We start from the raw sequence: 18,878 nt of genomic DNA, 5'->3' as shown, positions 1-18,878 counted from the left end.
GCTTAAGTAATTTTGCCCTCTGTCACGTATGGAATGCATGTCTGGGGTTCGTGTGGTGCAGCACTTTTTAGTGAACTTGAGAAGATCCATGTACGTGCGGCCAAGTTGATTTACGGTCTCGACTGGCTTACCCTCTCAAATGCATGACGTTTTGAGCCATTAAAGAGAATGTATGAGAATGATTTGAAAATTGCTCTAAATTAAACTTGAAGTCGATAAGAGTAGCTTAAGTAATTTTGCCCTCTGTCACGTATGGAATGCTTGTCTGGGGTTGGGGTGGTGCAGCACTTTTTAGTGAACTTGAGAAGATCCATGTACGTGCGGCCAAGTTGATTTACGGTCTCGACTGGCTTACCCCCTCAGATGAGGTATTACTGAAAACCAAGTGGAATTGTACAAATGTATCTCCGGAGATGCTCCCTCCCACCTACGTCACCTGTGGTCAAAACAAGAGAGCGGATATAATCTAAGAAGAAAGAACTGCTTGGTGCTTCCCAAGCCTAATACGGACTTTGTTAAGAAGTCAATTAAATTTGCAGGGGCCTCTTTTTGGAACTCATTAGACAATGAGGCTCGCCTTAAAGAATCTTTGGCGGGTTTCAAAAGTTCATTAATAGAACATGTTTTTTAAATCTTTTGTATCATCTAGGGACTTAAATGATTTAGCGTAGTTTATTGATTTCTTAATTTATTGTCATTTTCATAAGACACGACCACATCAGCTATTATGCTGCAATAATTATTTATCGTGTATAAATATAAGCTATTATTATTATTATTATTATTATTATTATTATTATATATTATTATTAATATTATTATCTTACCCTGCAAAGTGTTATTTTGATGTCTCTGGGGTGGCTGAGTCGTTCTAAAGCCATTTAGACGATTTAAACTTTCCCTGGTTTGCAAAAGGCTCGGGACGGCCTGGTCGGTCAACCAATCGCATTCGAAGCTCCAAAAATTCCACAAAAATGCTCAAAACTCGCAAAATTGCCTCACGGCAGCCGTCGATACTTCTTCTTTCTATTTGCTTCTCCTCGGATTCCAAGGTTTATCTTATGCGCCTGAAAAAGGCTCCTTTTCGAGCGCTAGCTTTCCATTTCTGCGTCTCCATCCGATTGCCTTAGTGACCGCTCCATCGTGACAAAGTAGCCCTTGACCGTAGGGCGGCACAGGTCAATTTGCTCTATGTAAAGTGACCGTACAAGGGACCCTGGGGAGAATTCATCCGAAACGACGGGAAACTCACCGCTTGAGTTAAACATTGTTGTCGCTTTCTAGTGGAAGCAATTTTGAAATATTTTAACGCTAAAAATCAATGTTTTATTGCTTAAAAGCTACGGTCACTTTGCATAGAGCAAATTGACCTGTGCCTCCCTACGGCTGAGGGCTACTTTGTCACGATGGAGCGGTCACTAAGCCAATGATTTTGAATCCCGTGCTCAAGATCACTCGCAACGGATCGAGACGAAGCAGAAATTGAAAGCTAGCGCTCGAAAAGGAGCGTTTTTCGGGTGAATAAGATAACGGTCCCGCAAGCCACTGCAAGGTGACGCTCACCCCAGATTTATTTTCGTTTCCTAAGTGGCGATCGAGAGGGCACATTTAACTGGGCTGTACTGAACTGGCCTGGTTTAGATGTACACAAGCTACAGCAAGAGAAGACTGGGACATAAGCATGCGCACTAACATAAGAATAAGCATAGTCGTCACTAAAAAGAGGGAGGCGTTTTTATGAGCTTATCCTTGTGCTTGGACTGGTGCTTTTACCAAGTGTAAGTAAAACCAGCTTTAAGTGATGAAAGCATAGGTTGTGTCAGCGAAGGTAACCGAAGTACAGTATTACGCCGACTGAAATCAGCCAATCATAGTGTCGTATCGCAACTATGACAACGGGCTCAAATAAAAAGACGTCGCCGCTAAATAACTGATTTAATATTTCATTAAAAGCTTCATTTTCTACTGATTCAGGATTATCGATGGCGTATATAATTATTTTGATATTTTTGCTGTTTCAAACTGCCGCCGTTTTCACCGCTGAGGAAACACCGAAATTTTCGCGTTCATCATACTCCACAACGCTGGAAAATAAGCGGCTTAAGGGATACGTTTTCAAACGTTTTGATTCTCCCAGTTTGTTATCGTGCGGCAAACAATGTATGAGAAACGAGTGGTGTACTTCCACAAACTACAAGATGTCATCCAAGAAGGAAGGCAAAGGAACTTGTGAACTGAACAAGCACGACATCTCTCTCATCAACGAAAACATCAACTTTCATGATCAGCAAGGATTTACTTTCTCGATGCTCCTAAAGGTAACTGTTATTGGCTTACTTACATTTAGACAGGTTTAAAGGCAACTTCGTGGGTGAGTTTAATTCCCGGCGGGGCACTCCCATACATGAGCTATATAGGTATGTGCCGCTGTGAAGGGTATGGTTTTCAAGCAGTTTAGTCTGGGATAGGGTATAGAAATCAGAGAGTTTTGGTCTGGAAAAGGGTAGCATTTGCCGGGAAACTGATCGGTGGTATGAAGAATTCCAGAATAGGAATAGAAACTCGGAAGAGAAAGAAAAAGAGAAAGAGGCTTTCCTAAACGTAAATAAAATCATCGCGGCATCGTTGTTGACAGATGGTTTTCCATTAAAACACTGATAGTGATACAGTTCTAAGTCAATGAGAAATGTGTCCACACATTCAACGATTTGAACAGGGTTGGAAAGTGGAACGACAATAACTGCGACTTGTCCGAGGCGAAACGATTGGAAGCTTCAGTTATTCTTTGCCAGAAAAATCCCATTTGAGGCGGCCATTGTAAGGTATACCGTTTGTTTTTTAGGTTTGGGGAAGTAGGGGAAAAAAAAAAAAAAAAAAAGAAAAAAAAAAATTTTTAAAAAAAAAAAAAAAAAAAAATCAATACCAGAAGAGGGGGGTAATATCGGGGGAGGGGGTTAAAAAGAGATATTTTTTTGTTTCCAGGTTGATGGGCGTATAACCAGGGGGGGCTTATAAGCGGAATTTTACGGTGTATCATGTAGTCTTTTGTTACAAAGTAACTAAAGTAACACGCAGCAGTCCAGCCGTAACAAAACGACAAAGTTCCATAAAAATGCTTGTTATACCCCTCCAATCACGTCCGAAAATAAGCCCTTTCCGGTTATAGGTCCATCTGACTCGCTACAGAAAATAATATTACCGGTTTTTCCATTTTCTCCACACTAGGTTTAATGTTAGGTTAAATTTAATTTTGCTTTTAATTGTTTTTATTGTAAATATTGTAAATACTTTTAATCCGTTGTAGTCATTTTAGGTATTAGAAGACGAAGAGCCACTCTGTGGAAGCACTTCTAATAAAGTCATCATCGTCATTATCATCATCATCATCATCATCATCATCATCATCATCGTCATTATATGTATTATAATTACTACCTTAACTTACTTTACATTTCACAAAATACTGTGCTTCAATTAGAAATCGGCAACAAAATGTTTCAATTGCAAGAAAAGTTGCAGATCAAAACAGTTAAGAGTAAAGAGTGGTGTTCTTCCAACTAATACATCCCTCATCAGAGTCTTGGAGTTGTCTCTTGTGAGCTCATTTCCAAACAGTTTTTTTTTATCACAAGCAGCCTAGACGTTGTTTATGATTCGTGACAATATTGCATTACGTTTTGAGCCATTCAAGAGAATGTTTAAGAATGGTTCGAAAATTGCTCTAAATTCAATTTGGGCCATCCCAATAAAATGTTTCGTTTCCTATCGCCCTGTCTCTTGTGATGGTGGGTCGGTCGGTTGGGCAAAAAAAAAAACGAACACTTTAAGGGGTTTGGGTTCGTTTAAGAAGCCAGGAGATTCAGAACCGAAATATTTTGTTTCAGTCGATCTCGTTGAAACAATCATAAATGCGATATTAATTAAAGACAAGGACATCACATCATACCAATTGTTGTTAATAAAACAAGATCGTGTGCTTGTAAAATAAAGTACTTCCCTCTTTAACTAGTGAATCTGGAATTTTTTTTACATTTCGAAAAAAAATGGGTCGGTCGGGCGATGGGAAACGAAACATTTATTGGGATGGCCTTGTAGTCTTGAGGTAAAGGATTTAATAAACGGAGCTTATCTTACCATGGGCTTGTGTTATTTTGTTGTCTCTATGGTGGCTGAGTCGTTCTAAAGCCATTTAATTAGACGATTTAAACTTTCCTGGGTTTGCTTTCCACTAAAGAGAAACTAAAGTCTGGCGACCTGGTCGGTCATCTGTTCGTACCGCGTACTCGAAGCTCCATAAATTCCACAAAAATGCTCAAAGCTCGCCAAAATTGCCTTACCTGATTTGCTTCTCCTCGGATTCCAAAGTTTTTCATTATATCCGCACGAAAACGCTCCTTTTCGAGCGCTTGCTTTCAATTTCTTCTTCGTTTCGAGCCGTTAGACGAGAAAAAAATCCCTCCCCGGGCCCCGGCGTCTTGTTCGTTTTATACATCGATTTTCTGTGATCTTGAGCACGGATTCGAAATCATTGGCTGAGTGACCGCTCCATCGTGACAAAGTAGCCCTCGACCGTAGGGAGGCACAGGTCAACTTTCTCTATGCAAAGTGAACCGTACCAGGGACCCCACCTGGGTTGCGCGTTGTTGTCGCTTTCTAGTGGAAGCAATTTTGAAATATTTTAGCGCTTAAAAGCACTGTTTTATTGAATAATTTTAGCGCTTAAAAGCTACGGTCACTTTGTATAGAGCAAATTGACCTGTACCTCCCTACGGTCGAGGGCTACTTTGTCACGATGGAGCGGTCACTCAGCCGACCACTCGTAACTCACTCGTAACGGATAGAGACGAAGCAGAAATGGAAAGGTACCGCTCGAAAAGAAGCGTTTTTCGGGCGGATAAGATAAACCTTGGAATGCGAGGAGAAGCAAATAGAAAGAAGAATTATCCACCCTGCCGTGAGGTAATTTTGGAGAGCTTTGAGCATTTTTGTAGAATTTATGGAGCTTCGAGTGCGAACGGTTGACTCGTTGACCGAGGAGGTCGCCAGCCTTTCGTTTCTCCTTGGTGGAAAGCAAACATGGGAAAGTTCAAATTGTCTAAATGGCTTTAGAACGACTCAGCCACCTCAGACGCAAGCCCAGGGTAAGGTAAGCTACGTTTATTTAAATCCTTTACTACAAGTTGAATTTTAAAAGAGCGATTTTCGAACCATTGTGTATCATGTGAGTGTTGGCTTCAAAGGACCCAATTATCTATATAAGCTCAGGGGTTATGACCGACATTGTACAGTAATCTTCGTGTGCGATGAATTTTTTGTAAACAAAGAAATACAACAGAGCTTACAGTTTAAATATTAACGCGTATAATAAAGTAGAACATTGATTGCCAGTACAAGGGACGTCCGTTGTATGTAAATATAATTAAAATACAGGAAGTATAATAACTACTTTAGAAACAAGAAAAAATCAGATGAAAGTCTGTTGTCGCAGTCGCCCGTGGGACCGTTGCTGGGGACGATGAACCCGTTCATGTTTAATGTCATAAAAAATGTTGTGGTTATTCATCGTGGTAGAGTACAATAATAAAGTATTATTTCGTTTGTCTCACGACGTAGTCACGTGTGATGGAGATCGCAACGTTTCGACTGCATACTGCTAGTCTTCATCAGGCGATAAGGTCGACTGGTTGTGCGTTAGCTTATAAAGCACACGGCTGCGCTGTGATTGGTTGGTTTTCAACAGCTCTGATTGGTGCATTTCGATCCTCAGTGTTCTGCATGCTGGTGTACTGTTGCTCCCTCGGCGGTCCGCAGTCGTACAATTCTCCTGTTGTTGTGTTTTTTGATCGTGGGCATCCATGCTTCAGGAATTTCAATTCCACTGTCCCTGTTGATATTATTAGGGTGAAGTCTTATGTGAATCGCCTCTTTCACCCGGCGTGTGTACCAGTGCGAGTCACGATCAATAAACTTTACCTCATTCCAAAGCGGGTAGTGTCCGGTGTTGTTGGTATGCTCTTCAACGGCGGAAGTCTGGGTGCGTGCGAGTCGGATGTCCCGGTCGTGTTCTTTGATCCTATCTTGCATAGGTCTTCCAGTCTCGCCGATGTAAACTTTGCCACATTCACAGGGAATCCTGTAAACAACGCCATCTTGCTTAGTCGAATCAACAGCGTCTTTCGGCCGTACTAGTTGTGATCGTAGTGTAGTTTCCGACTTGAAAACAGCGCGTACGCCTTGTTGTTGTAGGCAGCGGCGAAGTTGCTCGGAAAGACCTTTGACATAAGGTAGAACGGCAGTAGATTTAAACTTAGCCACGGGTTCAGCACTGGTGTTCGGTTTTCTAGTCTTGGTGATCTTCTGCAAGAAAGAAGAAGGATAACCATTAGATACAAGAACAGATGACAGATGTTTTTTCTCCTTGGAGATTACAGATGGTTTTGTTACGAGGCGTTTAGCGCGTTCGTAAAGACACTTTACAATACCGCGTTTTACTGATTGAGGGTGATGTGAATCATACGCTAAGTATTGATCAGTGTGTGTAGGCTTCCTGTATACGCTAGTGGTGAGGCAGCCGTCTGGTTCTCTCGAAACTGCGGTGTCAAGAAAGGCAAGTTTGCTGTCACTCTCTGTTTCCATGGTGAAGCGAATGGAAGGCTGCTGGTTGTTAAGATGTTGTAAGAAGCTATCGACGTTCTCGCGATCCAAGATGGTAAAGGTATCGTCTACGTAGCGTTTCCATATCTAAGGTTTGTAGGATGATGAAGCTATTGCCTGCTCCTCAAAGCTCTCCATGTAGAGGTTGGCAATAACAGCGGAAACTGGGCTTCCCATGGCTGCGCCTTCTTGTTGTTCGTAGATGAATCCGTTATACTGGAAGTATGTGGATCTCAATACAAACTTCAGAAGAGTAGCGATCTGAGCAGGTGTTAGCGTTGTGCGGTCAGCAAGGCTGGGGTCATCCTCTAGTTTCCGTAGCGCGGCTTGTACAGCGCCGTCGATAGGAACGTTGGTAAACAGCGACTCTACGTCGAAAGACACCATGACCTCGTTGTTCAGGATCGTCTCACTGCTGATGGTGGCGACACGAAGTGGGCTGAATTAGTCACCGTGAAATCCGAGTTACCTGTTAAAGGAGACAAGATGTTAGCTAAGTAGGCGGATAAATCATATGCGAAGGTGTTAACACATGATACAATAGGTCTTAAAGGTATATCGGCCTTGTGGATTTTTGGTAAACCGTAGATTCTCGGCGGCTGTTTATGTCGCGGTCTGATCTTATTGTAAACAGCCTCTGATAGATCTCCGTTTCGTTTCAAGGTCAGCAGTTCTTTAGACAACTTTCGGGTCAAACGGTCTGTCGGGTCTTTGTTCAGGAGCTGGTACGGTCCGTTCTCGATCAGGGTAGACATCTTAGTGCGGTAGGTATCAGCATCCATGACTACGCTAGCACGTCCTTTGTCGGCTGGGAGAACCATGATGGACTCGTCCTCCTTTAGGCTTTTAAGCGCGTCACGCATTTCCTCCGTGATGTTAGGCTCTGGTGGTTCAGCCTGTTGAAGGATACTGTTGACAGTTCTTCTGACCGTGTCTGCTTGTTCGGCGTTAAGTTGTTTATAGCTGATTCGACACTGGCGATAATCTCCTTGGCAGGGACGTTCGCAGGAGTTACGGCGAAGTTCAATCCTTTCTGCAGCAGGGCTATCTCGGCGTCGTTGAGGGTCCTAGAGCTCCACGAGGAGCTCTGGGGACAAACGACTTTTTGAAATAATTCGAGCGGAAGTCAAAAACGCCATGACAATACACAGGATTTCCAGTCCTAGATTCTAGGACTTCAGATTTTTTTGTATGCAGTTGTGATGTTTCTATATACTGTGTGAGACAGTCATGACGTTGTCACAAGGAATAAGCGTAAGCGCAAGAAAAAAAAAATGTTCGTTCTTCTCGTGCTTATGCTTATGCGTATTCGCAGTAAAAATCAGCTTTTAGAGATAATAGCATAGCGTGTTAATCCCTCCCGCCCCGGCAAAGCGCGCGCAGGCAACGAGAAAAGGCGCAGAACAATAGGAGGCACCGTCCAGATGATAATCGAAGATTACCGACCACCCCCAGCTGGATTAAGGCCACTAAATTCAGCCAATCATAACGTCGTATCTCCACTATCACAACTGGCAATTTGAGCGAAAGCTGCCACTATCACTTAAATAAATATACGCTGCAGTTAAATAACCTATTTAATATTTCATTAAAAGCTTCCCAGTTCCTGCTGATTTCGATTATCGATGGCATGTTTAAAACTTTTGATATTTGCCCTGTTTCAAACTGCTGCCATTTTTGCCGCTGAAGAAGCACCCACATTTTCTCGTTCATCATACTTCAGAACGCTGGAAAATAAGCAACTTAAGGGATACGTTGTCAAACGGTTTGATTCTCCCAGTTTGTTATCGTGCGGCCAACAATGTATGAGAAACGAGTGGTGTACTTCCACAAACTACAAGATGTCATCCAAGAAGGACGGAAAAGGAACTTGTGAATTTAACAAGCACGACCTCTCCCTCATCAACGAAAACACAAACTTTCATGATCGGCAGGGAGTTATGTTCTCGATGCTCCTAAAGGTAACCGCTATTATATAAGCTTATTTACATTTGAACAAGTTAAAAGCCTAAATTTATAGCAAAATGGTGTTATTTTAACTTTGTTGGTATTTTTGTTATCTTCTTCTTCCATTGAGTTGGTATAAATTTATAGCAAAATGGTGTTATTTTATGTCTACTTTTTCGTTGCGTGCATGGTTTCCGCTGGGGTAAAATACAATCTATAATTTACCTATTTTACATATCTTCACGTTATCAGTTGAAAAAAACAGCATTTTCAGTGAAATATATATATAAAAAAATGATTTTGTATTGTTTATGATAACTAAATAGATTAAAAAAAGGAAAAGGGCTGACTTTTCTGAATCTTTGTTGTCACTATTTTAAGAGTCCCTTTGGCATTATCAGTGTTTTTATTTTGGTGATCATTTATTCAGGGCTGTGCATTAATCATCAGCTGCGTTAATGGTTGAAATGGGAAGTCAAAATGAGCAATTAAGAGTGTTTACTTTACAATTTTCAAGACGTACACAGACAGTAATAGCCTTTTTGATAGATAACTTCTCTTATTTGCATTACAGAAGCGAGGCAATTTTGGGTACAAGCTGCCAAATGTTTTTGAGCTCCTTATAGCTCTCCTTAAACTGTTTTAGACAGGACCACGTACATGAATTCAGAGAGGTTGGCACGAACATGAAAAGTTTTGTTTTTCCCCGGGTGATTATAATTACATATCCCTGAATAAATTAACCAAAAAATTATAATTTTTATTTTTACGATTTCATATTTTTTTACGAGACGAGTACATATAAATATGCTTCTGGTTTATAATAAACGGAACATAACAAGCAGGGCCGTACCAAGCGGGGGCAGTTGCCCCCACCAGGAAAACTAAATTTCTTACGTAGTGTTTGATTTTGCTGTTTTTTTCTTGAAGCTATATTCGAGTTTGCCCCCGCAGCAGAGTTTAGCGGAGTTTGTCAATGCAGACTAAAAATCTAGGTACGGCCCTGATAAGTCTATAATATTTTACTAACATTCCAAGTTCCCGACCTATTGCTTAGCGTAGAGAAATTGAATGTAAAATATGTAAATTATAGACTTATACTGAGGTAGCTGTATGATACCGAACACGACGGAAGCGGAGCGCGAACTGAAACTTGAGCCACGGCCTGCACACAACTGACCAGCTGTACTTTGTAAATACACACATTACCACTTTTATCTCGCGTGCCCCGTTTGCTTTGGCGTATCACGAGAGCCGTTTAAAAGATTCATGAAAGTTGAACGTGCTAAATGTTCCTTTACCCGTATGACTTATCAGTAATTGAACTCACGCGAAATTTTTCCCAGCCAATTTATTTCATTTGCGAAAAACCACGTTTGCCGAGGATGGTAGGGGGGGGGGGCGGTTAAAAAAAAAAAAAAAAAAAAAAAAAAAAACAAAAAAAAAAAGGAAAAAGTAAAAAGCAAAGATGCCGTTACGAGAGTGTCCGTTAACAGAGCTTCGACTGTATGACAAAAGAGACAAAAAGGTAAAAAAAAATCATTTATGAGATAAATTTTTATAACCGAAAAGCATAGACCATTTTAAATTCCCGTCTGGAGAGTTTTTAGTACTCGCGTGAAAATGTCGTGAAGAATATGGAAAGGAGCCAGAATTACATCACGAATGAATTTTAGGATCCTAAAAAAATTGCCGAAACAAGCTTGACAGCCAATTTCTTATTAGAATCTTGAAGCCAAAACTCAACAAACAGTATGACTTGCTCCGTACGAAATTATTTGTTTAGGTTTATTTTAGCTTTTTTAATATTTTTATTCCGCCTCTATGCCTTTATTTAGCAAGTTTTACGATATCCTTTACAACTATGCATTGCAATATTTTTCTTAACCTTTTCATTTAACATTGGCTATTGTTTCTATGTACATATTTAAGCGTTTCCACTATAAGTTTATACATGCTAATGTTATTCTTGAACCAAACTTGAAAATGACCACTAAACGGTCGAAACGTCGTTATTTATTGTTTGCATTTTTATCACTAAATCAATTTCAAAAAACGTATTAAAACGTAAAAATTAAAAAGTGGGCTCAAACTTAATGACCGACAAAAAGTACAAAATAAGAGTAACCAACTTTGTTGGAAAGTGTTATTTTTTGTAGAGAAGTGATATTTTTCGATGAGGGCGAAATGCCTTTTTAGGGTAAGTTATTAGAAGATGCAAAGTAGAATTTTCATTAGAACTATTTAATTAGCCTCGATATATCATATTTATTATCAGAAAAAAACCGGTTCTGTCACATTTAAGTGACATTGCTATGGAAATGCGCTCTGTTATATAAATTCAAAAATAATGTAATTAATAACAAAACTGAGTGTTCTGTTTAATCTCGCAGACAGTACTAACTTTGCTTAGCAATGAGGTGTAAAATCGTGCTGTTATTAATAATTTTCCCGTTTCAAACTACTTTCGTTTTCGCCGCCGAAGAAACACCCACATTTTCTCGTTCATCATACTTCAGAACGCTGGAAAATAAGCAGCTTAAGGGATACGTTGTGGAACGGTTTGACTCTCCCAGTTTGTTATCGTGCGGTCAACAATGTATGAAAAACGAGTGGTGTGCTTCCACAAACTACAAGATGTCATCCAAGAAAGGAAAGCAAAGGAACTTGTGAACTGAACAAGCACAACATCTCACTCATCAACGAAAATACAAAGCTTCTTGATCAGCAAGATGCTACTTTTTCAATGCTCCTTAAGGTAAATATTTTCGATATGAGCCTTTTTTAATTTCGTCGATGTTTTACGCGATGCTATCGCCAAATTTATTGGCTGCCGATCCAGTGGTTAGAATTTTGAATAATATGTGAAAGACACCCATTTGAATTGATAAATATTCAGCACGTTCTCGCCAATTTGATTTTTTCTACAGTCAACTCTCGTTATAGCGGACACCTTCTGGACGTCGTTTTGTGTCCAGAATAGCGAGAGTCCGTAATAGCGGGGTGTTCGCAAAGCGAGAGTTGACTGTTTTTTCTTTTACAATCGCTGAAGGTGCTAGCAAAATAAAAACCGCAGGGGATTGAATGAGCGCGAACGTAATTGGGTAGGAAAAGAAATTAAGGAAGTATTGTTAGTAAAAGCAAAACACAAATTGGAACCATTATCACTGATTCAATCGTCATACGTTTTTACAGCTGGTCGTTTGTCTGGTTGGTTTGCTTTCAGCTTTTCACTTTGTTTACGCTTCGCACAGTCGTGTTCGGCAACAGTTTAATTATCTTTCCGATACGATTTGGATTTTTGATTTTTACCATGTATTCTGGTATTTCTTTATTAGTATTTGCTGCCATTACCTGTGTTTTCCACTGGATTCTGGTGCTGATTTAGCAAAGTTTTTAGGTGGACTGAAAACTGTGTAATTTACAGTATTTTATTTTCAACTGCCTGCCAGTTGAGCAATCGGTTGGGGTTCTGCATGTACGTTCGGGAATAATTTACAAATTGCTCTTGTTTCGCTCATTACAAATCAGAAAAAATACGATAATTCTCTTTTCTTCTAACACAGGAACTGCATATAACGATTCTCACTGTTTCTATTTTTTTTTAGGGATGTTTGATCACCAGCTGCTTCAATGGTGGTTCTTGTTTGCCCGACATGGAAAAACAAACCTTTTCATGTTCGTGCCAACCACCTTGGACTGGAGAAACATGCGAAGGTAAAACTAATCTCTATAAAAATAATAATAAAGTTTTGACTAGTAATTAATATTGATTAGATGGGTTTAATTTTTTGCAATGTAATGTTAATAGAGCCTGATCTGAATCAAGGTCGAGGTAAAACACAGTTCACATGAGCGACTTTATTACATAGCTTCCCGATCACAGCGTTATATATTTATTTAACTATTCTTTATTTGTGTCGCTGAATAATAGCTGCAAATAAACATTAAAAGTTTCATTATTATTTTTAATCCAGAGTGTTTGGTGGCGACAAATTAAAACACGAGCGGTTTTTTCTTGGCAAATCTGCCTCCAATTATGGCAAAACCTTTCTTGACAGTTTTAATTCCCTGTTCAAACAATCTCAAAACAGCTCCTACAAGAATGATTATCGAGGGAAACATACACAGAGAAAGTGAACTTGTCAAGAAAAGTCAAAGCCATGATCAACACTGTAGTTTTTCTCTCCGAACCGTAAGCCAAGGTTGTATATTATGCAAGGAAAACGTGCTGACATGTATGAGAGGCGGTGAGAGGGTCTAACTGATAACTCAGTGACACTTTTGAATGCAGAGAACTGACGACTGCAATATTTGCTGATAGCCCAGAAATGGGCTGAAATTTTACATGGTAGCTAAGAAATCGCCGAGAAAGTAAGAGGGCACAAATGCAGTGTAGTTATGTAGGTGGATTATGCAGCAATTTATTTGTAATATGAGACAACCTGAAAATCAGAGATGATTAACCCTTACTGAACGAGTAACAGTGCTGGATATAATCCGCCGAGGTCGTTCGTGAAAATATTTTTAATAGTCTTCCCTGTTTTTTCTAGTATTGCCTCTGACGTGCAAGGAAATTTATGACCATAAATTGTAAGTAGTGGCTTTCTTTCTAACGGAAATTTCTAACCATGCATTTTACACGATAGTTTCGCGGCTATAAACTTCCAGTTGTTGCAACAGTCACAATAAAACTGGTTTCATGCTGATGGTCTGTATTTGTATCACTTCTACGTTAAATTGCGTATACATGCTTTTATTATCAGGTCCAAAGGAAACACAGACTACTTGATGAAAGTAGGTGTCGCTAGCCTTTCTGTGTACTGTCACATGACTAGCCTTGGCGCATGCGGAGAAGGAGGATGGACGCTGGCTATGAAGATCAATGGCGCGCAGGTATATACCAGTCACGCCGGGCCAGGAGAGCGCTCGAAGCTGCATCCACGAAAATCGAATAACTTTTTGCTGTTTTATCCGATAGAGCTCAAACTTTGCACAATGATAGAACTTTTTATTCCAAACAATCGTATGATTTTTGTTTTTTGAATTTAACGTTTTTGGCGGGAAAATGACGTCACAGTGCCTAAGTCAAATTTTTTTTTCTGTTATGGCACAAAAATACATATTCTGAAAGAACTCATTGAGAAGTGAAATGCGAAAAAATATTGAAAAAGCTCAATCCGCCTTGAAGATATAAGGTTTGGAAATTTGAATTTTCCGCCATTTTTTACTATTTTTAGAACATTTAAAAATTATTTTATTCTTCAAGACGGATTGAGCTTTTTCAATAGTTTTTTCGCTCTCTCTTTTTTCTCAAATGGTCCCCTAATTCAAAATAAAAATCATTCGATTGTTTGGAATAATCATCTTGTGAAGTTTGGCTCGAAGAAAAATATCCGGGGTGCAGCTTCGAGCGCTCTCCTGGCCCGGCGTGAGTTTCGTTCGTCTGTGCAGGCAGAGACAAATTTAACCAGTAACAAGGTATATGTGAGCATGTATTATACTGTTTGGTGATAACATGAAACTTTTATTGATACCCAGAGAACCTTTCACTACGATTCTAATCTCTGGAGCAACAACGAAACCTTCAAACTTGAAGGAGGGAAGACTGGATTTGATACACAAGAGACTAAGTTACCGACCTACTGGAACACGCCCTTCCGCAAAATATGTCTCGGTATGAAGATTGGTCAACAGAACAGGTTCATTGCTATCAACATGACCGCCAACTCTCTGTACTCACTGATTGCCGACGGGCAATACCGCAACACCTCACTAGGTCGTGACACGTGGAAGACGCTGATTGGTTCACAGGCTCACCTGCAAGCCAACTGCAACAGGGAAGGGTTCAATGTCGTCACTGACAATGCTAATAAGTGGTGGCCTAAAACACGAATTGGCATTCAGGGAAACAATGAAGATGATTGCATTACTTGTGACTCCAGAATAGGGTTTGGTACCGGTGGGGGATACGATGATACCAACACTTGTGGAAATGAAGCTTCTAAGAACTATGGAAACACACACATCAAAGCTATGGGATATATCCTGCTGCAATGAGACCAAGAACTAGTAACAAGATTTTTAACAATCGCCCTGAAAATTCGGGCGGAATATCGCCCTATACTTACCCAACGAGGCCTTAGGCTGAGTTGGCTAAATTCAGCGATATTTTGCAAGATTGAGCAGGATAATTATTAAGTTATTAGAAAAATTCGCAAGGAAGTGCATTTTAGAGCTAGGTAAATCGTGGCTGGGTAGCGCTTTGTGAGAACTCGGACGAATCTTTGCAAACTATCTAAATCGCAAATGGATAACAGATAACAATAGCTTCCTGACCATAAATTACCGTCGTGACAATTTGTTGAATAATGTCTGTCCTGAACGAGCTAGCAATGGGTCATATTAGGCGAGCAAAATACTCCTGAAACAACAAACATCACGTTGAAGTGGAAATCGTTTAAAAATAGTTCTGAACGTGGATTTTGTATTGTAACGTTCCTTCCAAGTAAGGAAAAAAACTAAGATTGTTTTAAGTTCAGCGTTATTACAGGACACTACATTTCAAATAGAAATGAACAGGCAATTGACAGTTTGCAAGTGCAATCAAAAAGGTTTAATTAAATTGGCTTTCTTACAGTACATTCAGTACCTTATAACATTAAGATGTAATATAATTCCGTACGTGTAAAAATCAGTCAGTGGATGTCTTATGTAAAGCTCTTTTCTAACATCAAGTATCAGTGAGTTTTTCTAAATTAATCAGTGACAATAATACATTAGTATTTAAGTAGTTTCTTAACGACAGGCCAGCTCCAAAGGTAAGGGTACTACAACAACTGTTTCTAAGCATCCGTTTTCATAACAGTGACCTCAATATACTTGATACCCACTTTCTCGTTTTTGCTACTTTTATAAACCTCCAGAGTCAGACCTTTGCTAAGCACCAGTCGCTTACTGTACTCGGCCGTCTTAACGAAGCCATGCACTGTGAGGCACGAGCCCCATGGCTGATCCAGCTTAATGGTGAAGAAAAACTGATCAGGATAGGAGCTTGCAATTGGATAAGGAGTGTTGTAATTAGTGCTAATCCCGGCAGACATGCTTTTTCCAGACGTGGCTTCCAAGCCATAACAGGGATAAAAGGTGCGATAATTCCATTTGTCAACCGTTTGAAAACCAATGAAGCTGGTTCCGTCCGACACCCCATATCTGATATCAGTGTCTTTGGCTTGTCCGATGCTGACGTCATTAGCTACTGTTATTTCAACGGTCAGCGGAGCATCGTCCGCCAAGACACCAGCAGCCACCAAAGGAACATTTAAAAGAAGCTCGTTGTCTATTGAGCCTGCATTGAACGTCATCTGGTCAGCTGTTGTGGACCTATTGCTGCTGATGTGTGATGCATGCGTCTCCAACCATGACGGCATCATAACGTACTCTTTAAATGGCACCTGTCAATTAAAAAATACCAAAAAAATCTATTAATTCCCCTCCCCCCACGTGATGCATTTATTTTCCTTCTCATAAGTCATTTTACTGTAGCCTTTCCTTCACTGTTACATGGTTAACTTTTGAGTTTGGAATATTTTTGTAAAATTCAGTTTGGCTCTAAGTACGTTGTTGTTTTTACTTGTTTGGAGAGAACGAAAATATGAAAAATCACATTTTTCCGTTTCGCTGTTTCTAATTAGCATTAAGCGCGTGCAGCAGCCCTCTAAATCTACCCATACTGCCTTTCGGTCTTGTTGCGTAAGCTTTAACAAGAAGTTCCAGTATAAAAGGGGCCTGGCCTGACCATTCTCACGCCCAGTTGTCAGTCAATCATCAAAGCGTAAACAACTGGCAAACAACCTGCGTACTTTCCACAACTGTTACTGATAAAATGTGTTTCATTTTCGCTAGGAATATTCTGTTAAGCGTTAGGAAGTTATTTTTCATATTTTTGTCAATGATATATCTTGGTTTCATGAGATTTTGAAGCATGTTCAGCTTGAAGGATGCTCGGCACCACGACGTGCCACGAATGCAAAGAGTACAAATTTGCATTTCGCGCCCGAGAAGTGTGAAATGTGGGAGGTGCCATCCCTTTTATAGCGGAACTTCTTGTTTAAAGCTTTGATCAGACAACTTTAATTGAAATAGCTTAAAAATTATTAACACAGACCTTAACAGGGTAGTCACTGTAGAGGTGGTCCTTTTTCAGCACATAATCCCAGGGGTGCGTGTGTCGATCAGCATCGTTCAGCTCACACAGCAAGTCTCCAATGAGGAAATTGATGCTCTTACAGCGTTGATCTTTGGAGCAACGGACGTAGCACATACCAATATTCTTCACATTTTCTGATGAAATCACGTGATCTTTGAGATAACGTCCCAGTACAGAGTAAGTGGATTTGCATTGTTGTGTTGAATAGACAACGACCGGAAAGGACATCAACAATGGCAGCCAAAACATCTCTAAAAGAATGTTTAACAGTTTAATTGAAAGGTTGAAGTTTCTCATTCCCTCTTTTGATGTTGGTCATCTCAATCTACAAGATCAAAGATCTGTGCAATAATTAACTGGAGGGGGTTTGGAAATGGGTAAAGTACTAAAATAAAGTCGCGTCACCCCTCTTCACTAAGCCAAAATTAATTTTAAACCTCGCCGCTCTCTTGTCCTACTGATTCTCTCATACCTAATGTACGTGTTGGATGACTTCCTCAGGCAAAAACGTTACTTCGAACGACTCTTTAACGTATGTGATCTCACTATGGGAATCACTTGACGCTGATCTGAAGTTATGTCTTTTTTCAAATCGGCCTTCCGCTTATCTTGAGACCATGTTGTTTCAAAAAAATTTTCAGCTGGTCGTTTCTGAGCTTTTCCACATCTTCTTCATTTTTCCTATTTCTTGGAAGGATGTTCTTTTCTCTTATTCTTTTTTTTTTCGCTTTTGCATTCAAGAACTCAAGGTGCTCTACATAACTTTTGCACACAACCTCTTAAATTTCAACAGTTGGGTTTTCCATTCTATTTGATTATGATGCTATGTAGCTATCCTACATATTGGAATAAAAAAAATAATGTCCCCTACCCCCAGTACTTATTAAATTTTACACCCATGCTCCATCTCTCTAGTTGTGACTTTCCCCTCTCTGGTTTTCCAACCTCCCCCCTACAGTAAATCTTTGCACAGTTCCTTATATTTAACATTTATTCACCGAAGTGGAGGTAAATAGTACTTTGCTAATCACCCCCGAGTTAACCAATCAGAGCGCGCGAAAAGCACTATCCACTTGTGTGATATATACTAAAAAGTTTTATTCAATTATTCAACTAGAACAAACGTGTCATTGTTATCGACAAGTTACAGACTGTAAAAATCACTCCCCTTGCCTTAAAGAACTTCCAAGTTGCCTTCGTCCAATCAAGAAAAATATCGCATTTTGATTTCGTTTTAGTTTAATATGGTGCAATAGTTTATTTAAAAAAAGGCATGATGATGTATCCAGACGATAGAGGATGTTTTAACGTGGCATCTGCTGCGGCAATGACGCAGGGTAAGTTGTCTTCAACTCACACATTCAAATTACTGATGCAAGGACTGACTTATTTTTGTTTTTAAAACAAGTAATGATTCAACTTAAGGCCCTATTCTCCCAGAGGAGACTTAGGATTCAGAAGAATGATTCAACGTTCTCAAAAGCATTAATAATTCATCAAGTTAAAATCAAAAAAATAATAATAAACGTGAAGGAGGCTAACTGATACCCGATCTTAATTAGCATTTTTACGATTTTATTTCTCCGTTTACATCTTAGTTTCTGTTTCGATTGAGAAGATATATCAAATACTTAAGACAGTGTTTCATTGAAACTGTCAATGTAATTATAATGACAATAATAATAGTAATTGGGGATCCTCTTTGAAAAACTCAGTATAGAGCTTGCTAGGATCTCCTGCCATTGTAAACTACTGAATGAAATGATAGTACTTTTATTATGGGTGAATAAAGCTGGCTATCCAAAAAACCCTTCATAAAAAACAAAATTTCGACTAAAACACTCCGCTGCGCGTCATATTTTCAACTCTCTTCTCAGTGTTTCGATATCCCGATAAAACACTGTCGCTAGTGTTTTATATATTACTTCAGCAATTTAAATTAACCTACCAGGTTAAAAAATCGGCTCGCTAAAAACCATCCAGTAGATCGGGCGAACTCAAGAAACAAACTGTGTCCAAAATTCTCCACGTATTCCGACAAATTTAAAAACACTTTAGCAGAAAAATG

General features: G+C 39.6%; 2 protein-coding genes across 5 annotated transcripts; one reads left to right on the top strand and one right to left on the bottom strand.

Moving 5' to 3' along the window:
- The first annotated feature begins 2,092 nt into the window (after positions 1-2,092).
- LOC144662126 (putative skeletal organic matrix protein 5) lies at positions 2,093-15,281 on the top strand. Of its 4 annotated transcripts, XM_078522868.1 has the most exons (6): positions 4,862-5,146; positions 8,378-8,615; positions 12,210-12,318; positions 13,155-13,194; positions 13,368-13,497; positions 14,143-15,281. In XM_078522868.1, the coding sequence occupies exons 1-6, from the start codon at positions 5,100-5,102 to the stop codon at positions 14,659-14,661; spliced, it is 1,083 nt and encodes a 360-aa protein (XP_078378994.1). In that variant the 5' UTR covers positions 4,862-5,099; the 3' UTR covers positions 14,662-15,281. The 4 variants fall into 4 exon arrangements, with proteins under 4 accessions (XP_078378995.1, XP_078378994.1, XP_078378993.1 ...); XM_078522869.1 differs by lacking the exons at positions 4,862-5,146; positions 8,378-8,615 and adding an exon at positions 2,093-2,318; XM_078522867.1 differs by lacking the exon at positions 4,862-5,146 and having other exon boundaries at positions 8,116-8,615.
- Positions 15,282-15,437: 156 nt separating this feature from the next.
- Positions 15,438-18,873, bottom strand: LOC144662131 (uncharacterized). Its single transcript, XM_078522880.1, has 3 exons — positions 18,759-18,873; positions 16,769-17,061; positions 15,438-16,055 (listed from the first exon to the last, which is right to left on the bottom strand). Exons 2-3 carry the CDS (start codon positions 17,057-17,059, stop codon positions 15,447-15,449), a joined length of 900 nt encoding a protein of 299 aa, XP_078379006.1. The 5' UTR covers positions 17,060-17,061; positions 18,759-18,873; the 3' UTR covers positions 15,438-15,446.
- Between the last annotated feature and the right edge of the window lie 5 nt (positions 18,874-18,878).

The sequence above is a fragment of the Oculina patagonica genome, chromosome 8, assembly GCF_052425735.1.
Source record: "Oculina patagonica isolate OP01 chromosome 8, crgOcupat, whole genome shotgun sequence".
In the NCBI taxonomy this organism is placed as follows: Eukaryota; Metazoa; Cnidaria; class Anthozoa; order Scleractinia; family Oculinidae; genus Oculina; species Oculina patagonica.
Note: the sequence above shows the minus strand (reverse complement) of the source record. Positions and strands in the feature narration are given on the sequence as shown.